The sequence below is a fragment of the Plectropomus leopardus genome, chromosome 11 (assembly GCF_026936395.1).
Source record: "Plectropomus leopardus strain MGB_pleo_1.0 chromosome 11, ASM2693639v1, whole genome shotgun sequence".
Classification (NCBI taxonomy): Eukaryota; Metazoa; Chordata; class Actinopteri; order Perciformes; family Serranidae; genus Plectropomus; species Plectropomus leopardus.
This window is the reverse complement of record NC_142186.1, coordinates 24,083,891-24,104,965: the sequence shown is the minus strand read 5'-3', so window position 1 is coordinate 24,104,965 and position 21,075 is coordinate 24,083,891. Positions and strand designations below refer to the sequence as shown.

Genomic DNA, 21,075 nt, shown 5'->3' with positions numbered 1-21,075 from the left:
ATTCCGATGTGACTTCTTCATGTCACATAAACTGTATTTGTTCAACAGTCTCAAACCACAAGATATATTTAGGTTGTTGTCATTTATACCAAAAAAGCATCCAATCCTCACTTTCAAAAAAAGATGGAACCGGCAAATATTTGGCAAGTCGAATTGCTCGATGGAGTCTATACTTTCTTCCCTTAAAGGTAAGCTTCACTTTTGCTCGATTGTATAAAATTTAAACAAACACACCACATAGAAGTTGAGATCATATCTATATCTCTCCATCCCTACGCGCTCCTACACGTTGAGTTGCGCACACAGTCAAACACACTCTTACAGGCAGTGGTGAGTGTAGGCAGTGTGTTGTTGAACCAGAGGTGAAGCGTCAGCTGGCAGCTCTCTGCCAAGCTGTTGGCCGGAGAAGTACATTAACACCGGCGTGTGAGATGGGGCGACAGAGTGAAAGAGAAGAGAGGCGCCTGTGGCCTGTAACACGGTTGTGTTAGGTCTTAACAGCTTTTCCCGAAAAGTAACTTTGAAGAAAATGATTGGCCGATCATGGGAATATAACCATGTATTTTAGCTTAGATGCACAGACATAGAACCACTTTCCTAACCTTTAAAGCCATATTGTAGCAAAATAACTGTTTATATTTTTACTTTTTACATGTTAAAGTAAAGGGGAAGATTAAGAATATGAGTTGCAAGGTCTTTGCAGTACCAGATTTCAATTATTCTCACGCATCTCACCCCAAAAAGATGTGAACTGTAGCCATTTTATCACAAATATTACAGCCAAAGATTTAAATATTGGTGTTTAAATGGAAAATATACAGTAAAAAGTTGTTAGCGCTCATATGAGATTATAGCATCCCTTTTTATAGTTTCATTTTCATGGTCATCAAAAGTTCACTCAGTTCAAGCCTGTCTTTTACAATCTGAAACTACAGTAGTAAGTAGTAACTACTAGTGTTCATAATACTACTGTTATTTAATGCAGATAAAATTACGTTATTGAACAATGTACAAGCCTGGAGTATCACAGGGTTAAATTTGAAGCTGTAGTTTGTACCCGCTAATAAAAAAACGGCTTAATTCCAACTTTTAAACCTAAATTATATCCAGTGCACATAGGCCACATCAGTTGCAGCATGGAGAAACATTTAGCAAGTGTGTGTGCATATTTGTATGTGTGTATGTCTAAGGAGAGAGGTTAATGTCCTGGGAGCAGTGCGTCACTTTGGTGAGAGTAAATATACCTAACAGCACCCTGAGAGCAACAGGACTCTTCTCTCACTGACACAATATTATTCTGCTGCTCTTAACACACTCTGGGGAACACACACACACATACACACACACTCCCACCAGGCTTGTTTATAAGTGTATTTACAGTCCAGTCCAGTTGTCCAGCCCACCTGAGAGCGTATCAGGTGCAGTGCCTCCGGCCATTATGTGTGTTCATGCGTGGACATTGCTCAGTGTTTTTGTTCACATGGCATCGTCCTAAATGCATTTGTGACATTTTCTCTTTAAGTCTTCCCGTTCCCATGTGAAAAAGCTGGATAGGTGTGTACCTTTTCTTAGAGTTCCCAGGTGAAGATGCACCTGTTGTGTGTACATGTTGCTAGTTACATAGACTGTACAGAGTGATTAGTTTTCCCATGTGGTTAGATGCTAGACCACTAGGGTCCTTACAGTCTAAAATCAAGCTCTGAGTAACAGACTCGGCCTCTTTAGAAACCAGTCCAGCCCTCTTAGGTGATCATGTTTATTGAGTTAGTTTTACTTGGCGATTAATCAATTAAACATGTTTTTTTTTTTAATTTTCAGTTTCAGTCTTGATAGTGCCTGGTTGTTCTGCACATCTCAGCCATTTTTACATTACATTTGGCAAAAATCTCCAAGCACGCATGAACCTTTTATTGATTCAGTTAGGCAAAGGCTTATATTTACTTCACTGCTGATGAAAATTAACTTTAAACTTAATTCTCGTGTTGTCAAAGTTGTGTTTGGGTTTTTTTTGTTTTTTGGGGGTTGGGTTTTTTTCAGAATTACCTTGAATCTGCAGTGAGTTTATAAACCTTCTCTTCTTGTAACTGCATTAGCATGCTTTGTTAGTGTAACTGACAGAGAGTTCATGTCAACAAATGCCCGTCACTTATGCTTGTGTTTGTGAGTTTCTGCCTGCATCTCTAAAACTACTGGACCAATCAGCCTGATATTATTGTTTGCACATTTATGACTGTATATTGGATTCACAATAGCTTAAAAACCAATCTTACCAACTTTATATTGCCACTGAGTGCGGAGTGCTCACTCGCTCAAAAACTAACATCAGTTAAAAGGTTTAGTTGTATTTTGAACTGACACATGCTGCTTCATTCCATACTGATGTTTTATGATCCACTGAAGTTAGACAGGATACGAGGTGAATCGACCGTTTTTGGTATCCTCGCCTACGTCTTAACTGTAAAGCAGCCGGGAAGGACAATACCACCGGACACAGCTGTGCTGGTTCTGGCTGCCGTGACTTTTACCTGTTTATGTTAAGTCCTCTGCATGGCGTCATACCACAGTGAGAGCATTTCAGAATTGGACAATTTGCCTGCCCGATTTTGTAGACGCCCAGATTGTGTTGATTTGGTAATTTACCCTTGATATTTGTACTTCCACCACTTCTACCATAAGTACATGAGTAGGCTATGTAGTTGTACTTTTTTGCTCTATTTTAGTTGATTCAAAGTTAGAATCCAAAGTTCCAAATTCCAGGTTACCATTAGAAACCCAGTTGTGAATGACATACATCAAATATTTGTGGCTTTGTTTTAGTCATTAAAAATAATAATTTCATCCTCACTTGCATTAAATCTGTATTTTACATCCAGTGCCTTTTAGCAGGAGAACTTATCTTATCTGTGTACACTAAACCTTCAAAAACGCTCCTGTCTGCTGGATTTGTCTTGAGTGGCTGCGATCAGCTCGGTTGGCGGCCCTGTAAAGATCTGCGCTGGGAGTGCATTTCTCTAGTTTTAATAAAGTGATTAGTGAGATGATAAACGACATGTAGGCGGAACATTTCTGCTTACAAAGTCAGCCTTTAAACACACACTTCAAACAGTTTTTGTCTGTTTTTTGCTCAAAAAAATGAACATTTGAACCATGTTGTGACTTAACAAGTTTACAGTCCAGTGGCGGAGCTTGTGAACTAGATGTGGAGAGGTGCTTGTTCTGGAAGAGAGGATCCCTGTGGACGTTTTGCTTTTTTTTTTTTTCCTCTCTTGCTCCTCCCCTACAATTTCCTGGAAAAGACGTCTTGTCTGCTCACTGGAAGACGAGTTATACAAAGAGAGGCTGAGAGACGTACTCTTACGTCAAGCCCTTCTCATTCTCTGTCCCACTTGTTCCCTCATCACCTCCTCCTCTTCCTCCTTCAGCACTTCTGTACTTTCCCTATTCTCCCCATCCATGTTGTGTGTTCTCTCTCAGTGTTGAACAATAACCCCAGTGTGTGTAAGTGTGTGTGTGGCGCTATTTTTGGCCTCTCCAAGGCCACAAAGCACTCTCTTCCCACTTGCTCTTTCTCTGTTTCTCTCTTCTGCACCTATATAACAGTGAGTAAGATCCTATAGAAAATGTAGACTGTGGGTGACCTTGAAGAATAGTTAAACAGCCTGCCAGGCTTACATGTTTTTCTGTGTGATGTGTGTTTAACCCCCTGGCACTCAGGTGAGGCAGGGGGCATGAACACTTTTGGCTCCAAGAAGAACATTTTCCTCCAAGGGAAATTAGTCTCCATCTGGATTATTCACAACCCACATTTCTTCTCAAGATTGTTTCCAAACCAGTAAAATCTACTCTGCATGTTACAATAAAACTAAGCTTGTGTACTTAATCAAACAACTTGCCTACCTATTTATCATCGGCTAACTCAAGTTCAGCAGACTCCCATTTAAACCAGTGTGAAATTCAAATGGAAAACAAAGCCAGTCAACAATTACTCTTTTAATCTACATCTCCGCCAGACAGTGGAAACACTTGTGGTGGCTTTAACTTATCCCACTATTTCTACTTGAATAGACATGAGTTAAAGAGAAACACGTGGAAACATTTTAATTAGGAAATCCAGTTTTTAGTCACTGTTTTACTCTAGTAATTAATATTGTGAAACCAAAGACTGATGCTTGTAGTCAGAGCTGAAATGATAATTGAATCAACAGAAAATTCTGGCAGTTTTGGTGGTTGATTACTTGTTATATGTACTTGCTTATGTCATTTTTAAAACAATAATGCCAACATTTCCCCCTTTCAGTCTGTCAAATGTCCAAATTTGCTGGTTTTCCGAGTTTGCTTTTAATAGTAGTTGATTATATTTTCATTTGGATTGTAGGTCAAATAAACACAGCAACTTGAAGGTGTCATATTCACTTCTGGGGCACTTGTGTTAAACATTTTTCACTTTTTTCTTACATTTTACGCACCAGATGTTAATTTAGAAAATATTCAACCGGTTAATCGATCAAAAATCATTGTAAGTTGCCATCTCATCTCTCTTTGTTAGGGTTTCTACCTACCCTTAAAAAGGTCTTATAAAGCATTTAACTTATTTTATTTATTTTATTAAACAAAATACAAAAAATAAGGCTTTCCTGGTCGTAAATGTCTTAAACCAATCTTTCAAAATTATTGAATATGCTAAGACATTTATTGTTGACGTTGCATTTTAAAATCGATGAAAATTGTAGGTAGTTTTCTGTAATTATTTATAATATGCCTTTCACATTTATGTCACACAGACCAGGATAGCAAAACCAGCAACATGCCACATACAGAGTAAAAAACACATTTTTTTTCTCCAAAAAAAAAAACAAAAAAACGCCAGGTGTTTCCCAGTTTTGTTCTAGCCTTGCCTCCAACACGAGGCAAAAAAGTTATCTTACACAAACGTGGGCAAAATTTTCTCTAAACCCAAGTCATTAATTTCAGTTCATGGTTTTTTTTCCTTTTGTTGTAGTTATTGTAAAGTTGCTCTTAAATTTAATTCCAATTGGCAGTTAAAAAATCTCGAATCATTGTTCCCTTAAGCTGGAGGAACCCTCTCTCACACAAGTGTGAGAGAAAATTTAGCGTAATGTTATATTTATATGCTTACAATGATCTCAAAACCAAAAAAGTACAAAAATCATTTGGGATATGTTTTTTTCCAAGGGCTCAGACATCAAATTTAAGGAGCATTTTTAATTAATAGATTTTGTTTTGTTTTTTTTTACATTTTCCATCAAAATGTTTTCCAACTTTGCTTTCTCTGTCACTCCCCCGTGTCCCTGTCTCTTTCTCTCTGTGTGTCTCACTCTCTAGTCTTCCTCAAGTATTGGCCTAATGAATTTTTAATGGACTTGGTGGGAAGAGTCCAGACACTTTGGGATTCAGGCGTATGGGCTCTGATTACCCTCCTCCTCCTGCGGAGCCCACCCTCCTCTCTTCTCTCCCTCCTTTCACTCTTACTTTCTCTGTCTCACCCTCAAAGTCTTTTATTATCCCTCCATCCCTCCCCTCCACCTCCTGGTCTTGTGTTTCTGTCTTCTCTGTTCCCCGAGCTCGGCGCTTCAGGCAGTTTCACTTATCCGAGCAGCTGTGACAAAGACAAGGCTGTGTATACTTGTGTATGAATGTACTGCTATAGGCAAATAACTGACTGTCTCTCAATTTTTAGTGCTTTTGCAGACTCTCAGAGCCGACAGTGACCTCACCCCCCTCACCCACACACACTTGCACTGGTCGTTTCCCACATCAACGCTAAAGCTGAGTTGGGTTAAAGTAGTACGGCGCTAGCCAACTCCCGCTAATGGCTGTTCAGAGGCCCTGGCCCTGTGTAAAAAACCCTGAGTCTGCAACTCCACTGTTAGTTTGGCACAGGCCTGTCAGTTGATTTGCTGCTGAGTAGGACTCGCAGCTCTGGGAATCTCTCCTCCTCATCTCTTTTCTCACTCTACTACTTTGTCTGACTGCCCGTCTGTCTCTGCCTCCTTCCCATCAGCTCTCGCCCTCCTTGGCAATTCAGGTCAGTCATCCAGCCAGTCATGCCTCTGAGGCGATGTCAAATTTATTTTCATCACAGACTAATTTAAGTTTTCTGGTTTGTCAATGAAATGTCAAAAAATAGTTGAAAACATTGTTATTATCTTTCAGAGCCCTCCAATTCCTTGTTTTAGTCATCCATTCATCCAAAAGCCATTCAGTCAAAGCACACTGTGGAGTTTTCCTGTAAACAAACACTTTCTCACCACTATTTGTGTGTATACATTTCCTTCCTCACAAAACATTTGCAAAGCTTGCATTGTTTACATCCATATTTATTTGCTAGCAGTCATCCTTGCCTTTCCTGGTGTGTTGCTTCATGTTCTTTGTGCAATACAGCTACCACGGCTACCAACTGTTGTTGAATAGCACAAAACCGGCAGCAGGAATGTGTATTGTGTTGCCTGAATTGCTCCATAGAGCTATTAGTGGTCAAAAACTCCACAGGATACCTTATAATTTCATATTTTTCAAAGAAAAGTAGCAAATCATCACATTTAAGGAACTGGAGCTGGAGAAAGTTTAGCCCTTTTTAGCTTGTTTTATTATTTTCTCCAACAGTGTCATTAGAAGGACATTTTAGAGAATGCAAGACAGACAAGATGAAAAATTGCAATGACACATCAAATGAATAATGAATTCCCAGAAACGGGTCATGAATTCATGTGTGTGTGCGCCAGAATGTAGCAGGCATACGCAGACATTATATGGGTGGTATCACAGTATTACGATATACCAGGATATTTCAAAATCCAGACAGTGTCATTTTAAATACCGTCAAAAAACCGGACCCTCATCTTTCTATTAACTTCCTACTGATGAGACTGTAATGAGGATGTTTTGCATGCAGTGCGCATCACGTGCCCTGGAGGTTATGCTCGGGCCACACTGCTTGTGTGAGCAGTGTGAGTTCACACTAGCAGCATTTGTTGTTGCAGCACTGCTGCAGAGCTGCTTTCTGTTACACTGTATTTCCACAATTGAAAGCACATTCTCTTTTAATTTATAAAGTCGTGCAAGATACTGCATTGTCAACAACGCGGTCCTGCAAATGTTTCACAATAAAATGCCTTGTGTGTCAGCAGAAACGTTGTCAGAGGGCTTTTATTTGGAAACAGGAAAGGCTGAGTAAAACAGACACAATTGTATTTCTTCATGTCTGTGACTTGAATTATCAAAAGACCATTTTCACTGTCTATTTGTGCTGAAATCCACATGCATCATGCACAAAAAATCAGTGAGACTCAGTTTCTCTGTATTTGCCACAGCTGCCTTGCTGTGTCTGAGCAGAACTGCTCAACCCATCAGTATAGCTGCTCTAGCCTGGTAACATGTGCTGAATTAAAAAAAATAAAATAAAAAAACAGGCTCCACAACGTGAAAGACTTTCGGCAAAAGAGAGAAACATGATTTCAGAAGTTATATGGTTGTCTTTCTTTATTTAATAAAGAAAATCAGTATAAGAATATTACATTTTGTTGATGTGTAATTTTGTATTGAGTGGCCTGAAAATTGCTAGACAGTCTGCAGAACACAGCACACTTGGCGGGTTGGCGGTGCTTGGAGTGGTGTTAGTGCCACACACTGATACCGTTATACGGTGAAGGCCTTTTAGATATGTATCTGCCGAATTGGCTGTATGCTGTACATGGCCAAATAATAATCCTAAAACCCCCAAATTACCGCCATATCCCGCATGTGTTAATCAGAAAATGTTAAATCAGGAATATTAACAGTGAATATGCTATTTTTATAACACAAATCAAATCACAACAGAAATCAGAGGATTGCTATATTGGGAATGAAAGGGAAATATTGGTGTGCATATAATGTAGCCAATGTTAGGGCAACATCATATATCGAAGTTGACCAAGAAGTTGCCCTTTACCCAGAGTTAACACAGCTGCCAGACACTTCATCTTCTCAAGTCCTTTGTCATTTTCTCTTTCTCCCTCACTCTTTTCTCACTCATTTGCTTTCATCTCCTCCGCCCCCCTTTCGGCTCTCTCGGTGTGAGAGAGAGTGGAGGTCATTGTTGGACTGGTGAGCAGCGCACATAGCTGGAATAGCAGCAGTGTTAGAAGTCTGCTAGGGGCCTGCCACCAAGATCACATAGAGGAAAAGAGGCATCCGCACTCCCAGAGAGGAGGAGGAGGATGAGGAGGGGAGTTAGAAGGAGGAGGAGGGGATGGAGGGACGGAGGAGGAGGAGGTAGGGGGATAAGCAATCTGATCTGGATGACAACAGACTACCAGACGAGCTATGATCTCATCGCTCCCTTAAACCCCCGCCCCTCCTCCTCCTCCTTCCTTCCCTCCATCCACCCCCTCTCTCCTCTCCCACTCATGCCATTGTCTCTCTTTCTCCCTCTTCCCACTTTTGTTCCCCTGATCTCCCTCCCCCGTCTCTTTTTCCTCCTACTTTCTTTTCTCTGTCCTCCACTTGTCCCGTTGCTCACCCCATCTTGTCTTGCTTTCTTCTCTTTCACTCTAGCCCCCCCCCGTCCTCCGTCCTCGTCCCCTTTGCATCACTTTCTACCACCTGCCCCTCACTTGTCCCACACAGTCACAGACACACACCTCTTGACGCACTTGCACTCTCTAGTGTCCCAGGCCAGAGATTAGGCGCACCCCTATCGTCAACCCGCCACACCAGTCTGTACATTATTGATGCCGAGTCTGTCTATGTGTGTGTGAGAGTGTGAGGCTTGCGCATGCATGCTGTAATGGCTATCTGGTGTCTCCCCTGGGAGGGAGAGAGGTGGGGTGAGGAAGGCGAGGAGCCAAAGAGAGGGAGAGTCGAGGTCAGAGAGGTTAAGTGTGGTGGAGGGGGTTAGGTCCTCGTTCCCGCTGCTCCTCTCTCTTTCTCGGCTTCATTGTAACTTTTTTTTCTAACACAGATTCCAAAAATTCCTAGTTGAAATTCCCCTATTGGGTGTACAAGGCTGATGAGACAGATCAGTTTGTGTGTGTGTGTGTGTGTCTGTGTGTGTGTGTCTGTGTGTCTGTGTGTGTGTGTCTGTGTGTCTGTGTGTGTGTGTCTGTGTGTCTGTGTGTGTGTGATAGATGATCCAGTGTGAGTCAGGACAGCTCAGCCTGGGTTGGACTTTGGGTGGATAGAAGGACAAAGGCACCTGTTCTTGCTCTCAGCATTCCTCTGAACCTAATCCCTACCATTACACACACACACACACACACACACACACACACACACAAACTTTCAATGTGGTGGCTTTTATATACGCTGTTGCTTATGACAGTATATCATGCATCATTTCAGGTCAAGAATACCCTCTTCTTTATTCACAAACAATCTGATTGCCAGTCATCCATTTACATGGGATCCATTTCACTCATGGACCTGAAACATGGTGTGTGTGTGTGTGTGTGTGTGTGTGCGCGTGTGTGTGTGTGTGTGCGTGCGTGCGTGCGTGTGTGTGTGTGTGTGTGTGTGCGTGCGTGCGTGCGTGCGTGTGTGTGAGCACAAACTTTTAAGAGCAGCAATTTTGTTTTATTTTGTTGTAATATTTATCCTATGTCTGTTTGATGAACTTGGTTTGCTCATGTTTTAGCTACTGCTTCTTTATATTTGATAGTTTCTCACCCAGTAAAAGCTTCCAGTACAAACAAGCATCAGGGTTTATCACACATTTATTCATTTGTGGCCTGCCATCATTAAATGATCTGCTGCCATGTATTGATTATATGTTTTTGGAGCTGGACCATCACAGGAGCGCTATTTGAATATACGGTTAGATTATTGATTGCATCACACTCTTAGAGCATAATCTGGGCACAGACAGAGCAGCAGAGTCCACACATACACGAGTATTTTTAAAAATGCATTTTTTTCCATCTCCGGTTTAAAAAAAATGGTGTTCAGTCCACATCAAAACACAAACACAGGCTGTCAAGTAATGTCAAGCGCACGCCAAAGCAACAGGTGGCAATATAACCTCTACCGTAAGGCCACGTTGCCCAATCAGAAGCCTGAAGTCATTACCGGAAAAAGCACAACAACAATAAAAATGGCGCATCGCAGCAGAGAATCATATGCGTGAACTACTCAAGGATTCAAGGAAACTTTATTGTCATTCTGGCCATGTATACATGAAGAACAAAATTCAGTACTCAGGACTCAATCAATAAATCAATGCATCAATAAAATCACGGTACCCAATTTAAATAAATAAAAGAAATAAACAGCACAATAAAATAACCTTAACCGTTCATTGCTCTGTCAAAAATTTGCTTCTCATCAGTCAATCAGATCAACTTTGGCTGGACCAATTGATCAATTATCCATATTTACACTCCTCAAACTGCTGCTGGGGTTTAAAAAAAATAAAAAATTATGACAAGTTTTGCCTGCGCTGCACTCCCAGACTCACAAAAACTTTAAAATTCATAAAGTCGGACACAAAATGATGAAAAAGGGACGTGGACACACACACATACAAAATATTCTTTCCACACACGAGATAAAAAAAGGGAAATTCTTTCATTGACCATCTAATGTTGGCCACTGAGCTGCTTCAGTGGAGCAGTTTCCAGCTTGACAGCAGCACCACAGGGTCAGTGGTCATTCATTAATCTCAACCAGATTGGGGATTCGACTTGTCATATCTCGACTTGTCTTGACACAGCCACCATCAGTTCGCAGTGTCTGGAAAGAATGTGTCGTCCTCTGCAGTAGGAGTGTGTGTGGGGGTGATTGTGTGTTTTTGTTGGAGGCTCGGCCGGGCCAGTATGTTTACACTTGCCCCCGGCGTGTTCTTCTGTGATTGTAGCTCACTAAGGGTTTGATCGTGCAACAAGTGTCTGAAAGTGAAAGAGGAGGAGGAGGAGGGTGGGGAAAAAGGAAGTAAAATGACAGTGAGTGAGTGTTGTTTCATTTGCATGCTACCTACTTATCTGGAAAGTCTGAGAAACTGCAGACACAGATGGCAGAGTTTATGCAGTTTTTACACCCATTGCCGTTTCACACTTTGCACATTGTGATGTTTGTTATAAAGAACAATAATCTGTAGCTAAGATGCTTGCACAGCCTGTTTGTTGCCTTATTGGCCACCTACTATCTACAGAATATTCCACACTGATAAATTCCTGTTTAGAATATGGAGATGGAAAATGTGTAGGCACATTGTTTGACTGATGTTCAAAAACCCTTATTTTGAATGGCAAAATAACTCCTGAGTAGGTGGGACAACCGAGTGATTCATTGACCATGCCTTTGAAAAATATCACTGTGATTGGAGGAAAAGCATCAAGAAATGGTGGTGACTTATAGCTACTAGCCTACATAAATTTCCCTTTTGCCTATTTTTAACGAAAAACTGGAAGACAAAATGTGCCTGCTTCTGCTCTTACATAGCATTAAAAAGCAGTAAAGTGGTTAACTCATGCTGATGAAAGGCTCCAGTATTATGTACAGATTCATAAATATCTGGCAGATGTGCTATCAACATTATTTAGTGTTATGCAACAGTGGCTAAATGGTCAGAACGGGCTAGTGCGGCAGAGATTATCAGGGCTATCTATCTCTGCCCCAGGCTGTCATCCAGCAAATCCATTGACAAGACTGCACATCCATAATCTGTTGATTTGGGCCTGTTTGTTTTCCAATCTCTAGCCAAGCCTGTCTCATTTCCTCTGTGTCCATTTGCATGTGGTACAGTTCAAACACTGGCTTCATTCTAGACTTATATGACCTTCTATTTCCTCCCAGAGAAGGAAGTTGTGATAAAATCCACCATGAGAGAAGAAAAATACAAATCAATATCCCATGAAAAACAAAAGGCCTGTAATAAACACTCCATTTTTTAAAGAATTTCAACTTTTAATTCATTTTGATAGTGACAGAGGTGTGTTTTTTTGTTGGTTTTTTTTTTGTTAAGGCTTATCTTATGATAGATCAGTTCAAAGGTAACCGTTACTGCTCAAATACTTCCATGTGCCCTTTATGTTGACATAGATACTTCTACCAGAATGCATTAGAGGGCATACAAAATACAATACGATGCAATATACAAAAATGGCAAAGGCAGGGGAGGTCGTGATAATGTGCCTTTAAAGGAGGCAGCATTGTTGTTGGTGTAGGTCAGTGAGGCCATTAAATACATTGTGGCATGTGGAAAGAGTTATTTTCACAGTATCACTGGTTTACTGCATTCAGCCATTTTTAAGATGTCATTGTTTTGTACAGTTGTGTCTTGCTTCAAATGTGCTACTCTACTGTGTTTTGTCTTTGTAAGTTTTCAGAAACTGTGCGAAAAAATGGAGGCAATGAACGCAGAGTATGTACAGATGGCTCTGTCCGTGTCCGTGTCCGTGTTTGTATCTAATGTTGAGCATAAATGTGACTTTACGGCATTTTTAAGTAACTTCAATATTCAAGTACTCACATTAAATTGTTGTAAAGTACTTGAGTACCCGCAAAAACAAATCAAAAAAATCTGAAGGTATCTTTAGGTTTAGATTTAGGAATCTAATTTTAAATTATGTATTTATTTATACAACCAGGCTTTAATTAGCCTAAATGATAATAATAATAATACAAATATTAATGACTTATTTTTATTATTTACATAAAATGAACGTTAACATGAAAAAAATTGGCAAACTTTCTATAGCTGCTGTTAACATTACAGATTAAATGCAAGTTGCAAAGTTAGTTTGTCATCTGCATGAGGTAACACAGCAGCACTACAATTAAATTAGATTTTATCCATTTTAAATCATTAAAGAAAAGTATATATATATATATATACAAAAGTCATATTCACATTTGGACGAGGCAGCGGTGATGTCCAAACAAGATCAGGGTGATTCTAACAATCCTCCATATATGTAACAAAGATGGACAATGTAGGAATAGCGCATATCCTCTATTATATTGTATATGGTTACATCAGACGCTTATCTTCCGATTAGTTTTCTGGTTATTCAGTGTAATGTCATGCTTAACTTTATTCACACCAGACATTATATAATAAGATCAACATGCATTAAATGTCCTGCATGACACTTTAACAGGGTTGATGCTACCTCCTCACTTGCATGTTAAACTGGATATATGGATGATTGTTGATAAAATAAAGTCCAGGGCAGGCTATATCTGGCTGAATATCACACTGTGATCGTCTATTTTGTTCGGTCGTGTCAGTTTTTCTTGACCACCCAGGCGACAGAATGTTAGTGGGAGACTTGCACAAACATTTTCAAACACGAGCACTGGCACATAAACTCTTTCTAACTCGTACATTTGGGCACACACATGCTCATGCAAACAGTCATATACCCACGCCCACAGTCTCGTTCTGTGTCTCTTACTCTGCGTTTCCTTCGAGCAGCGGGTGGAGAGAGATGGAGGGATAGACAGAAGAGATGACTGGCTATGTTGTTTTCCTCCGGTCATAGGAAAGAGTGACTGCATGAGAGGAAAGAGGTGGAGGAGAGGTGGAAAGGTTTTTCATGTGCCTGAACTGTTCCATGAAGCCCACTAACACTACAACTTTCAGTATTGTAGTTTCAGTGTGCGTGTGTGTTTCCTGTGAAGAGCTGCTGTGGTAATGACAGCGAGGGAATGTGGTTTATACAAAAGCCTTAGTCTACTTCCACATTAGCTGTCTACGTTTTTTATTTGCATCTCCACATGCATTTCTAGGTCATTTTAACAGAGACCTCTGTCCACAGTGTAACACCTAGACATCATAAAAAAAAAGCCAAATTTCTGTCGTTCCCCTATTTTCATTCTGCAGAAGCAAAACTGTATCACAGCCAACATCTGGTAAGAACTGACACAGACAGCTTATAGCTGACCAAATCATTATTTTATGGCTGTGACGTCGTGTGACAAAATCACCATCAGTTGGGTTATTAAAAACAGCTATATTATCAGCAGTAGTGAGATTTAAAATGCATACAGACAGAAAAAGTTGCCCTCTTAACTTTGCTGCCACACAGTTCCTAACAGTATTTGGACTACAGACGCAGATGGTTACACCCATGGATGTAAATAGAGAACTGGCTACAGTGTTGGAAGCAGGGCCCTTTCATTCAGATAAAAATTGCCTAGTGGCCCACAAAACCAAAAAAGTTCTTTTTCTGCAGTATGAAACTTCCAGGATCTCCTGAAACATGTGACCCATAGGGTAAGCTCACTAGAGACTTACAGCAGCCGATCGACTGACTTCTGGTTTAGTCCTCCGGTGACTTGAATGATGCAAAAAAATTTTAAAATGTCTAGCTCGTCTAGACTTTAGAAACGTCATTGGATTGAATAGATAAAATCCTGATAGTGAAATGAGTCGGATGTTGTAATTCCGTGTGTGGCCACTATGTCAAATTGACGTTGACGTTCAGCGTCACTGGGGACTTGGTTTCGCCTCCATTCAGTGTCCTCCTGCTCTCCATGATCATCAAAACTGTTTTAGGACAGCTGAATTTTTACTGTAGTTGTTCTCGTTTACATATTTTCTGTTACTGTTGCCAGGCAACCGAACAAGTACAAAATATAATCATGGCAAATAAATATTACCTGTTAACTAGTCATCCATCAAAAATAAATCTACCCTGTACATGTTAAAATACCAAAAAGCCTTTTATAGTTGAGGTTGTTTTGGAAAAGCTCCATTTTGTCTGAAGAAAATCATGGATTTATTATAGACTGTTGGTTGAATCGGAAAGAAAAAATATCATAAACTCAACCATCTTTGTGTGGATTTTCTGTTAGATGATCTTTGTAAGATGAAGACAAAGTCACAGGGGCGTCCTAGGACGAGGCAAGGCAACGCATGTTACTGTGCCTTTCATGCTATTGTTTGTGGGATGCCTTATTCTCTCTCTTCTTTCTCTTTGCTTTATGCACTTCCTCTTCTTCTTCCACCAGTGTCAAACTGCCCAATAAAAGCTTGAGAATAACCCACAAAAACTGACTGAAGAGTGGAAGTAAAAATGCAGTGAAGATCTGAGGACACTCCACTCTGTGCTTCATTATGCTGCTCTGTTGTATCTGATCTAAACTTTTTTGGACACCTTTAATCCTCTACTCCATTCACCTGAAACAGCTACAACTGCTGACTCCTAATTGTAATATCTAAGTATTTTCTTTTGCTTTGTTATAAAGCAGTTTTCAATGGTCTGAATCTCTATAAAATCAAACAAGATTTTCTGGGTTGTTTTGAATAGTGTCACTCAGTTTGATATTAGATGCAGTCTTTTCAGCAAAAGACATTATTTCTTGTCAAATTTACAGCATGTGTCTGTCTGTGTCTTTTTTGTTGTGCTCCAGTGACGCACACTAACCCTCTCGCTCTCTTTATCTCTCTGTTACAGGGATCGCCTTCCCAGAATGGGCTTACAAGCCTGAGTCGAGCCCGGGGTCCAGGCAGATCCAGCTGTGGCACTTCATCCTGGAGCTGCTCAGGAAAGAAGAGTATCATGACGTCATCGCCTGGCAGGGAGACTACGGCGAGTTTGTCATCAAGGACCCGGATGAAGTGGCCCGGCTGTGGGGGGCCAGGAAGTGTAAACCTCAGATGAACTACGATAAGCTGAGCAGGGCACTCAGGTATGATGACAGAGACACTTGCTATATATAGCACTTTTCACACAGCGATCGAGTCCCTTCTTTATGCCTCCTTTGAACTTTTTTTATGTTTTCTAATTGAAGGAGATATTCAAATTATATAGTGTTATAATTGAAACAACATTTTTCAACCCCCTTTTTTGAACAAACATCCCTCCCCACCACACACCTATCCTCTCCCACTCCTACCTTAAAGGTCCGTGAAGGTATAAGTTCAGCACAAGAGGACACTGATTCCATAGAAAAACATAAAGCACTGTTGAAAAAAAAGAAAAAAAGGACATAGTAGAAAAAGGAGACCCCCTTTGAGTTTCTACACAGAACCACACAACTTCGACGGAGGATTAGGGCCATGTTAAAGAAAAAAAAGTTAGATTTCGAGAATAAGGTCAGAATTTTACAAGAAAAAAGTAGTAATTTTACGAGAAAAAAGTTGGAACTTTATGAGAATAAAGTCGTACTATTATAAGAATAAAGTTGGAATTTACAAGAAAGGGGATAATGTATTACATAAATAAACATATTGCCAGCAAACTATAAAACAGGTGAGAGCACAGGTCAGCAGGTTACCTGTTGACTGTGCGTGGGATATTGGTTGACAAGGAGGCCGCCTTTGCTATTGTCTTTTCTAGTTTTCTGTCAAAGTTTATTTCTGTAATATCTTTCCTTCTTCCCTTTTCTTCTGTAATTCCCTTTCTTTTAAAAATATGTTATTGCCATAAAATTACGACTTTTTTTCTTGTATAATTATAACTTTCTTCTTGTAATATGACAACTTTATCTCTTGTCTCTTGTATGACATAACATACACATTGGCAGCGCTTTATAAACAATACCAGTGGTATAATAGGGCAGTCACAATCTTTTACCGTCTCTATTATTTGTGGCCTATCTCATCTGCTGCTCAGAGGGTAATGAGCTCCCACATTTCATTGTTTTCCCAATTTGTGGACATTTACGGCCAATGTTCTTGAGTTAGCTGTTAACTGCTATTACCTGCTTTTTAAATCTCCTGCAGTGGGTTGCAGGCATAACACACTCTCAAAACGTCAAGCCCGTCCTGCCCATGGTCCTGTCTCTCCAGCTGTCCTGTTAATACAGACACTGTTTTTGCTCTTGCTATTACCGTCCATGGTGGCTTAAAGGCGAGACAACTCTGTCCTCCCATTCATGATCGTGCCATTTATACAGAACAACGAGGTGGAGTAGCAGCACAGTATTCCTGCCTTGAACAAGCAGTGTAAATGTGGCCAGAGTAAAAGGGGCTCTTGTTTGATTCATTGTGTATCTCTATGTGGGAGTGTGTATTCATTCATCTGTATTTGCTCTTGTTCCTGACCTTTAACTTTTCCTCTGTGGGGACCAGCAAATGCACCAGATGAGGTCATGATTATGATAAGGAGCTGTGGACTTGTGCAGTGCGGCATATTCACAATAGCATTTAGTATATGCTAATATTTGAAGAGTCCACATATTCTTGTTGAATGACTATTTTATTGAGGTCTTGCAATCAAATTACATAAAAATGCTATTGTCGATTTAGAACAGCCAAGGTAATAAAATAAATCCAAACTGCACTTTGAATAAAATTAAGTAAGAGGAGTAAGAACATTAACTTTCATAGCAGAGATATATTCATTCAAAATCACTGACTGATTAAGGGCCAGACTAAAAGTGATTCAAAGGCCTTTAATGAATCATATCCAGTTGGTCCCCTTCTGACACCAGGCCTGATGTGTGAGCTTGCACTAATCTGTTGGTCCCCATGACACAGTTAACATGGAGCCACAGACTTGTGGGTGGTTGACCGACTCAAGGAAGTATAGAGTTGTGTTGTGTTGCCACGTGGGCAGTGGGGAAAAAGCAGGGGCTTTGGTAGGCTACCTGGCTCTCAGGACTTGTAATGCCATCGTTTATGAGCGGAATGAGCCTGAGATCGTACTGTCTCCAGGTTTCAAGTCATGGATGGGGGATGAAATTGCTCCTTTTCCAGATAATTCAAAAAGAACAGGCAGTGCCTTTCCCAGGCTCCTCTCAGCAGGGGAGGAGAACTGCTGACCTCGTCAAGGGATACTGTCAGGGCGTGGAACTACCACTTTAAGGAACTTCTAAAGCAGTGATACTGAACTTACCACTCACGGGCCAAATCTGGCCCCCGATTGCGTGTCGAGTGGCCCCCCAACCATTTTCCAATTTACAATAAAATATAGTGATTTACTCTGGGAATTATTTTTACACTTTTAATATGCAGAAGGTGTCAGAGTGCATTAAACAACACCAAAATAGAGCTTGTTTATCAAAAGGGTTAGGGTTATTGCCAGTGGAGGATCCCTTGCACCCTCGATAAAGGTCCTGGCCAAGTGCCTAATGTCCTAAAATTCTAGAAATGTCTTAAAATCTTAGAAATGTCCTAAAATCCCAGAAACATCCTAAAATCCTAGAAATCAGCACAGCACAGGGATGCAATTAAATAAGGGGAGATAGAAACAGAGCTTGACATGCAGCAAAGGTCCCCAGCTGGTCATCATCCAGGGATGCCCAACCTATTAGTCTGTGCACAAAGTCCGAGGCTACCAGGGTGTTTTAACTTTTGATTGTGGAGGCCACTCAAGTAGTGAAAAGGCTCTGCAGTGGCATGATGATAAAGATGAATGAGATTCGTCTGGATTGATACAGCGGGAGCAATTTTATTGGACTGTTGAGGTAAAGAGGGAGCTGAGCCTAAAGGCGATTTATCAGTCTATGCATGTTCCAACCCTCACCTATGGTCATGAACTCCTCAAGTGCTGCCCTTTAAAATACTCTATCATGAGGCCAAGTATGCTACAATCTCCTTTCTGGCAGCAATGTGGTTGCCATGTGCAAAAGGGATGTGAGCACATGTTGAGTGATCAAAAAGAGTTGTTTTATACTTGTATATAAACTAACACTGATGCAAGTATTCAGTAAATGATGTTGTGTCTCTTAATCACACACAGACGCCCCTGAGGCTATATTTATTGTAAAGAAACAAATTGGGAATACCATCTGTGACCCTGGCATTTGATTCCAGTTATAGCACTGACCTGCTGGAAGCATTTCATTCAGACCCACAGACCTCAGTAGCTTTAACTCTCTGGCTCTGTTTCACCCAGACATTGCATTAGTCATGCCTGCCAAGGCACTAATAGCACTTAACCAAGTCTATAATAAGTGTAAATGTCGTAAGAGTGACCCTGGCCACATGCCTTCACACACTATTGACCTGGAGAAGTTTAGCTACTATTATTCTCCAAGTAGAGTTACAGCACTGACCCATTTGGCCGGTCACACCTTTACACCTTTTAGTTATATCAATGGACGCCTGCTCAGCCAAGCCCATTAGTGTGTCACAGCACTGGTTTGACACAGTTTTGGTCGTGACCCTGAGCTTCAAGTTCAAGTATAAATATCACATGAGAATGTGACATTTTGACACCATTAGCCTGGCAATTCCCTATCACTGATTTACTTTATCATCGGATTTACACTTCAGTCACTCACTTATTGTGAAGAATAATATTGTGGTAGGCTTGGACAGTATATAACATTTCATACCTCCCTGAAATTTCACCGGGGTATACAGTTTATGACTGTATATGACTATATAAGTGATAGGAAGTCCATTGCTCCAACAATCACCAGCTTCAGTGGTAAAAATAAATCCTTAATTCACCAAGTTAGATGTAAAAAAAACATGCCGTTATTCCCCATAGTCTCTCTCTGCTGTTGCTGGCTGCCAGCTGTTTTAAGTCCTGTAACTTATCCCTCAACCATTAGGTGTCACAATGTCTTTCAGCTCAGCTGTCTGTTCCATCATTAGAGACCGGAGACTGAGCTCTGGTGGTGTGTGCTGTGCACTACATACAATAAGTTTTATAGAAAGAGGAGCATCTGTATTTATGACGGTATTAAAAAACCTTCAGGATTTCTAAATACCCTGGTGATACTGTCCAAGCTTATATTGTGGCATATTTTAAACTTTGTATCTGATGGTTGGTTGAGTTTTTCTCTGGCTAGACCTGCTTCATTGACCTTTAAATTGGGTTTGCTAAGTATGAGGTAAATGAAATTGGACCGACATGTCAATAAAACAAATTGTTTCAGGACTAACAACATAGTTGGGATTCTGCAAGGTAAAAAAGGCCCAAAAAAACAGATCAAATTTGATCTACGCAGCTGTCCTCTGATTTTTTTGTGCTTGTGCCTTTACAATGAGACATTAGGTTACAGTATTGCTTAATTATACACCTAATCACTCGTGTGATCAATCCTAAAACTAAATGACCTCTTTGCACATTAAGGTTCAGTATTACAAACATCACATATCTCTTGGGGACTCTTGATGACAGTCGTAATAAGAAGACCATCTCAATCACTGTGTCTTGTGTCCCCGGCTTGTTGTTAATGTTTACAGCCAAACAGAGCCAAGATTAGGATAAGCACTTTAAAGAAAGCCAACATAGGCCATTAAAAGAGGGAAATGCATTGAATTGCTTAATTTAGGCTGGGAGGGTTTATGTGCAGTCATTTACAGCGGTGAGATTAAGATAATGTCTCTTACAGATGAGTTCCTATGGGGACAGAGGGAATTAACATGGACTACTGATGTGTACATGTGGCACACACACACACACACACTCAGAGTCGGATTCCTGAATTAGAGAGAAAAAAGATATGGATGCAGATACTTGTGGTCAGGCTGTGTATTTATAGCATGTCCATCCTCTAGAGCTGCAACAGATTTGGAGCTTAGGCTGCAGGAAGTGTGTATATATAGCGGGTCTTAGTGCGCCTCTGATGGACCGGCCTTAGAGACTGATTATCAGAAAGTTTTCTACACAGGAGTTCCCCCTCTGGCACTCGTGTCCTCATGCCCCATCCTATGGCCAGGTCGTCTCCCTCTGTGCCTGTAAATTGAGCAGAGTCACTTCAGGCTTAGAGCGGGAAGGACAGTCAACAAAACAACACACACATGCACACACACCTAAGTCCATGTAGTCACCTGATTTGACATTAGATCTGTCCTCAGTCCTTCACCGCAAGAGACACTGGAAATGAAGCCTCCCAAGGCGCACATCAATAGTAATGTGGCAGGAGGATTAATGGCACTAAAGATTAATGAAGATATAACAGAGGCATACAAACACACATGTGCATGGTAACAGTCCCCATATGGAAGCAAACTGTTGGAGAACAGGCCACCTCGTGCCCTTCATATGGAGAAAACCTGGAGTCTGCTAATAAAGGAGACGAGAGTCGGCATTTGGCAATTAGCATACACACACATGCTCACATACTTGAAAAGGCACGCCTGTTTTGAAGTGTTCTTTTCATCACTTAGCCTTAGTAATTATTATTTTTTACCTCAGTGATCTTATTCTTTCCTGTCTGCCATGCACATGG

The 21,075-nt window shown here is 40.6% G+C and overlaps 1 protein-coding gene across 1 annotated transcript in view; it reads left to right on the top strand.

Annotated features, from left to right (window-relative positions):
* The window catches only part of erfl3 (Ets2 repressor factor like 3), a 68,965-nt gene that overhangs the window by 29,582 nt on the left and 18,308 nt on the right, over positions 1–21,075 (top strand). The window contains exon 2 of the mRNA XM_042489325.2: positions 15,399–15,633. Within this exon, the coding sequence (XP_042345259.2) occupies positions 15,399–15,633 (235 nt within the window). The remainder of the gene's footprint in view (positions 1–15,398; positions 15,634–21,075) is intronic.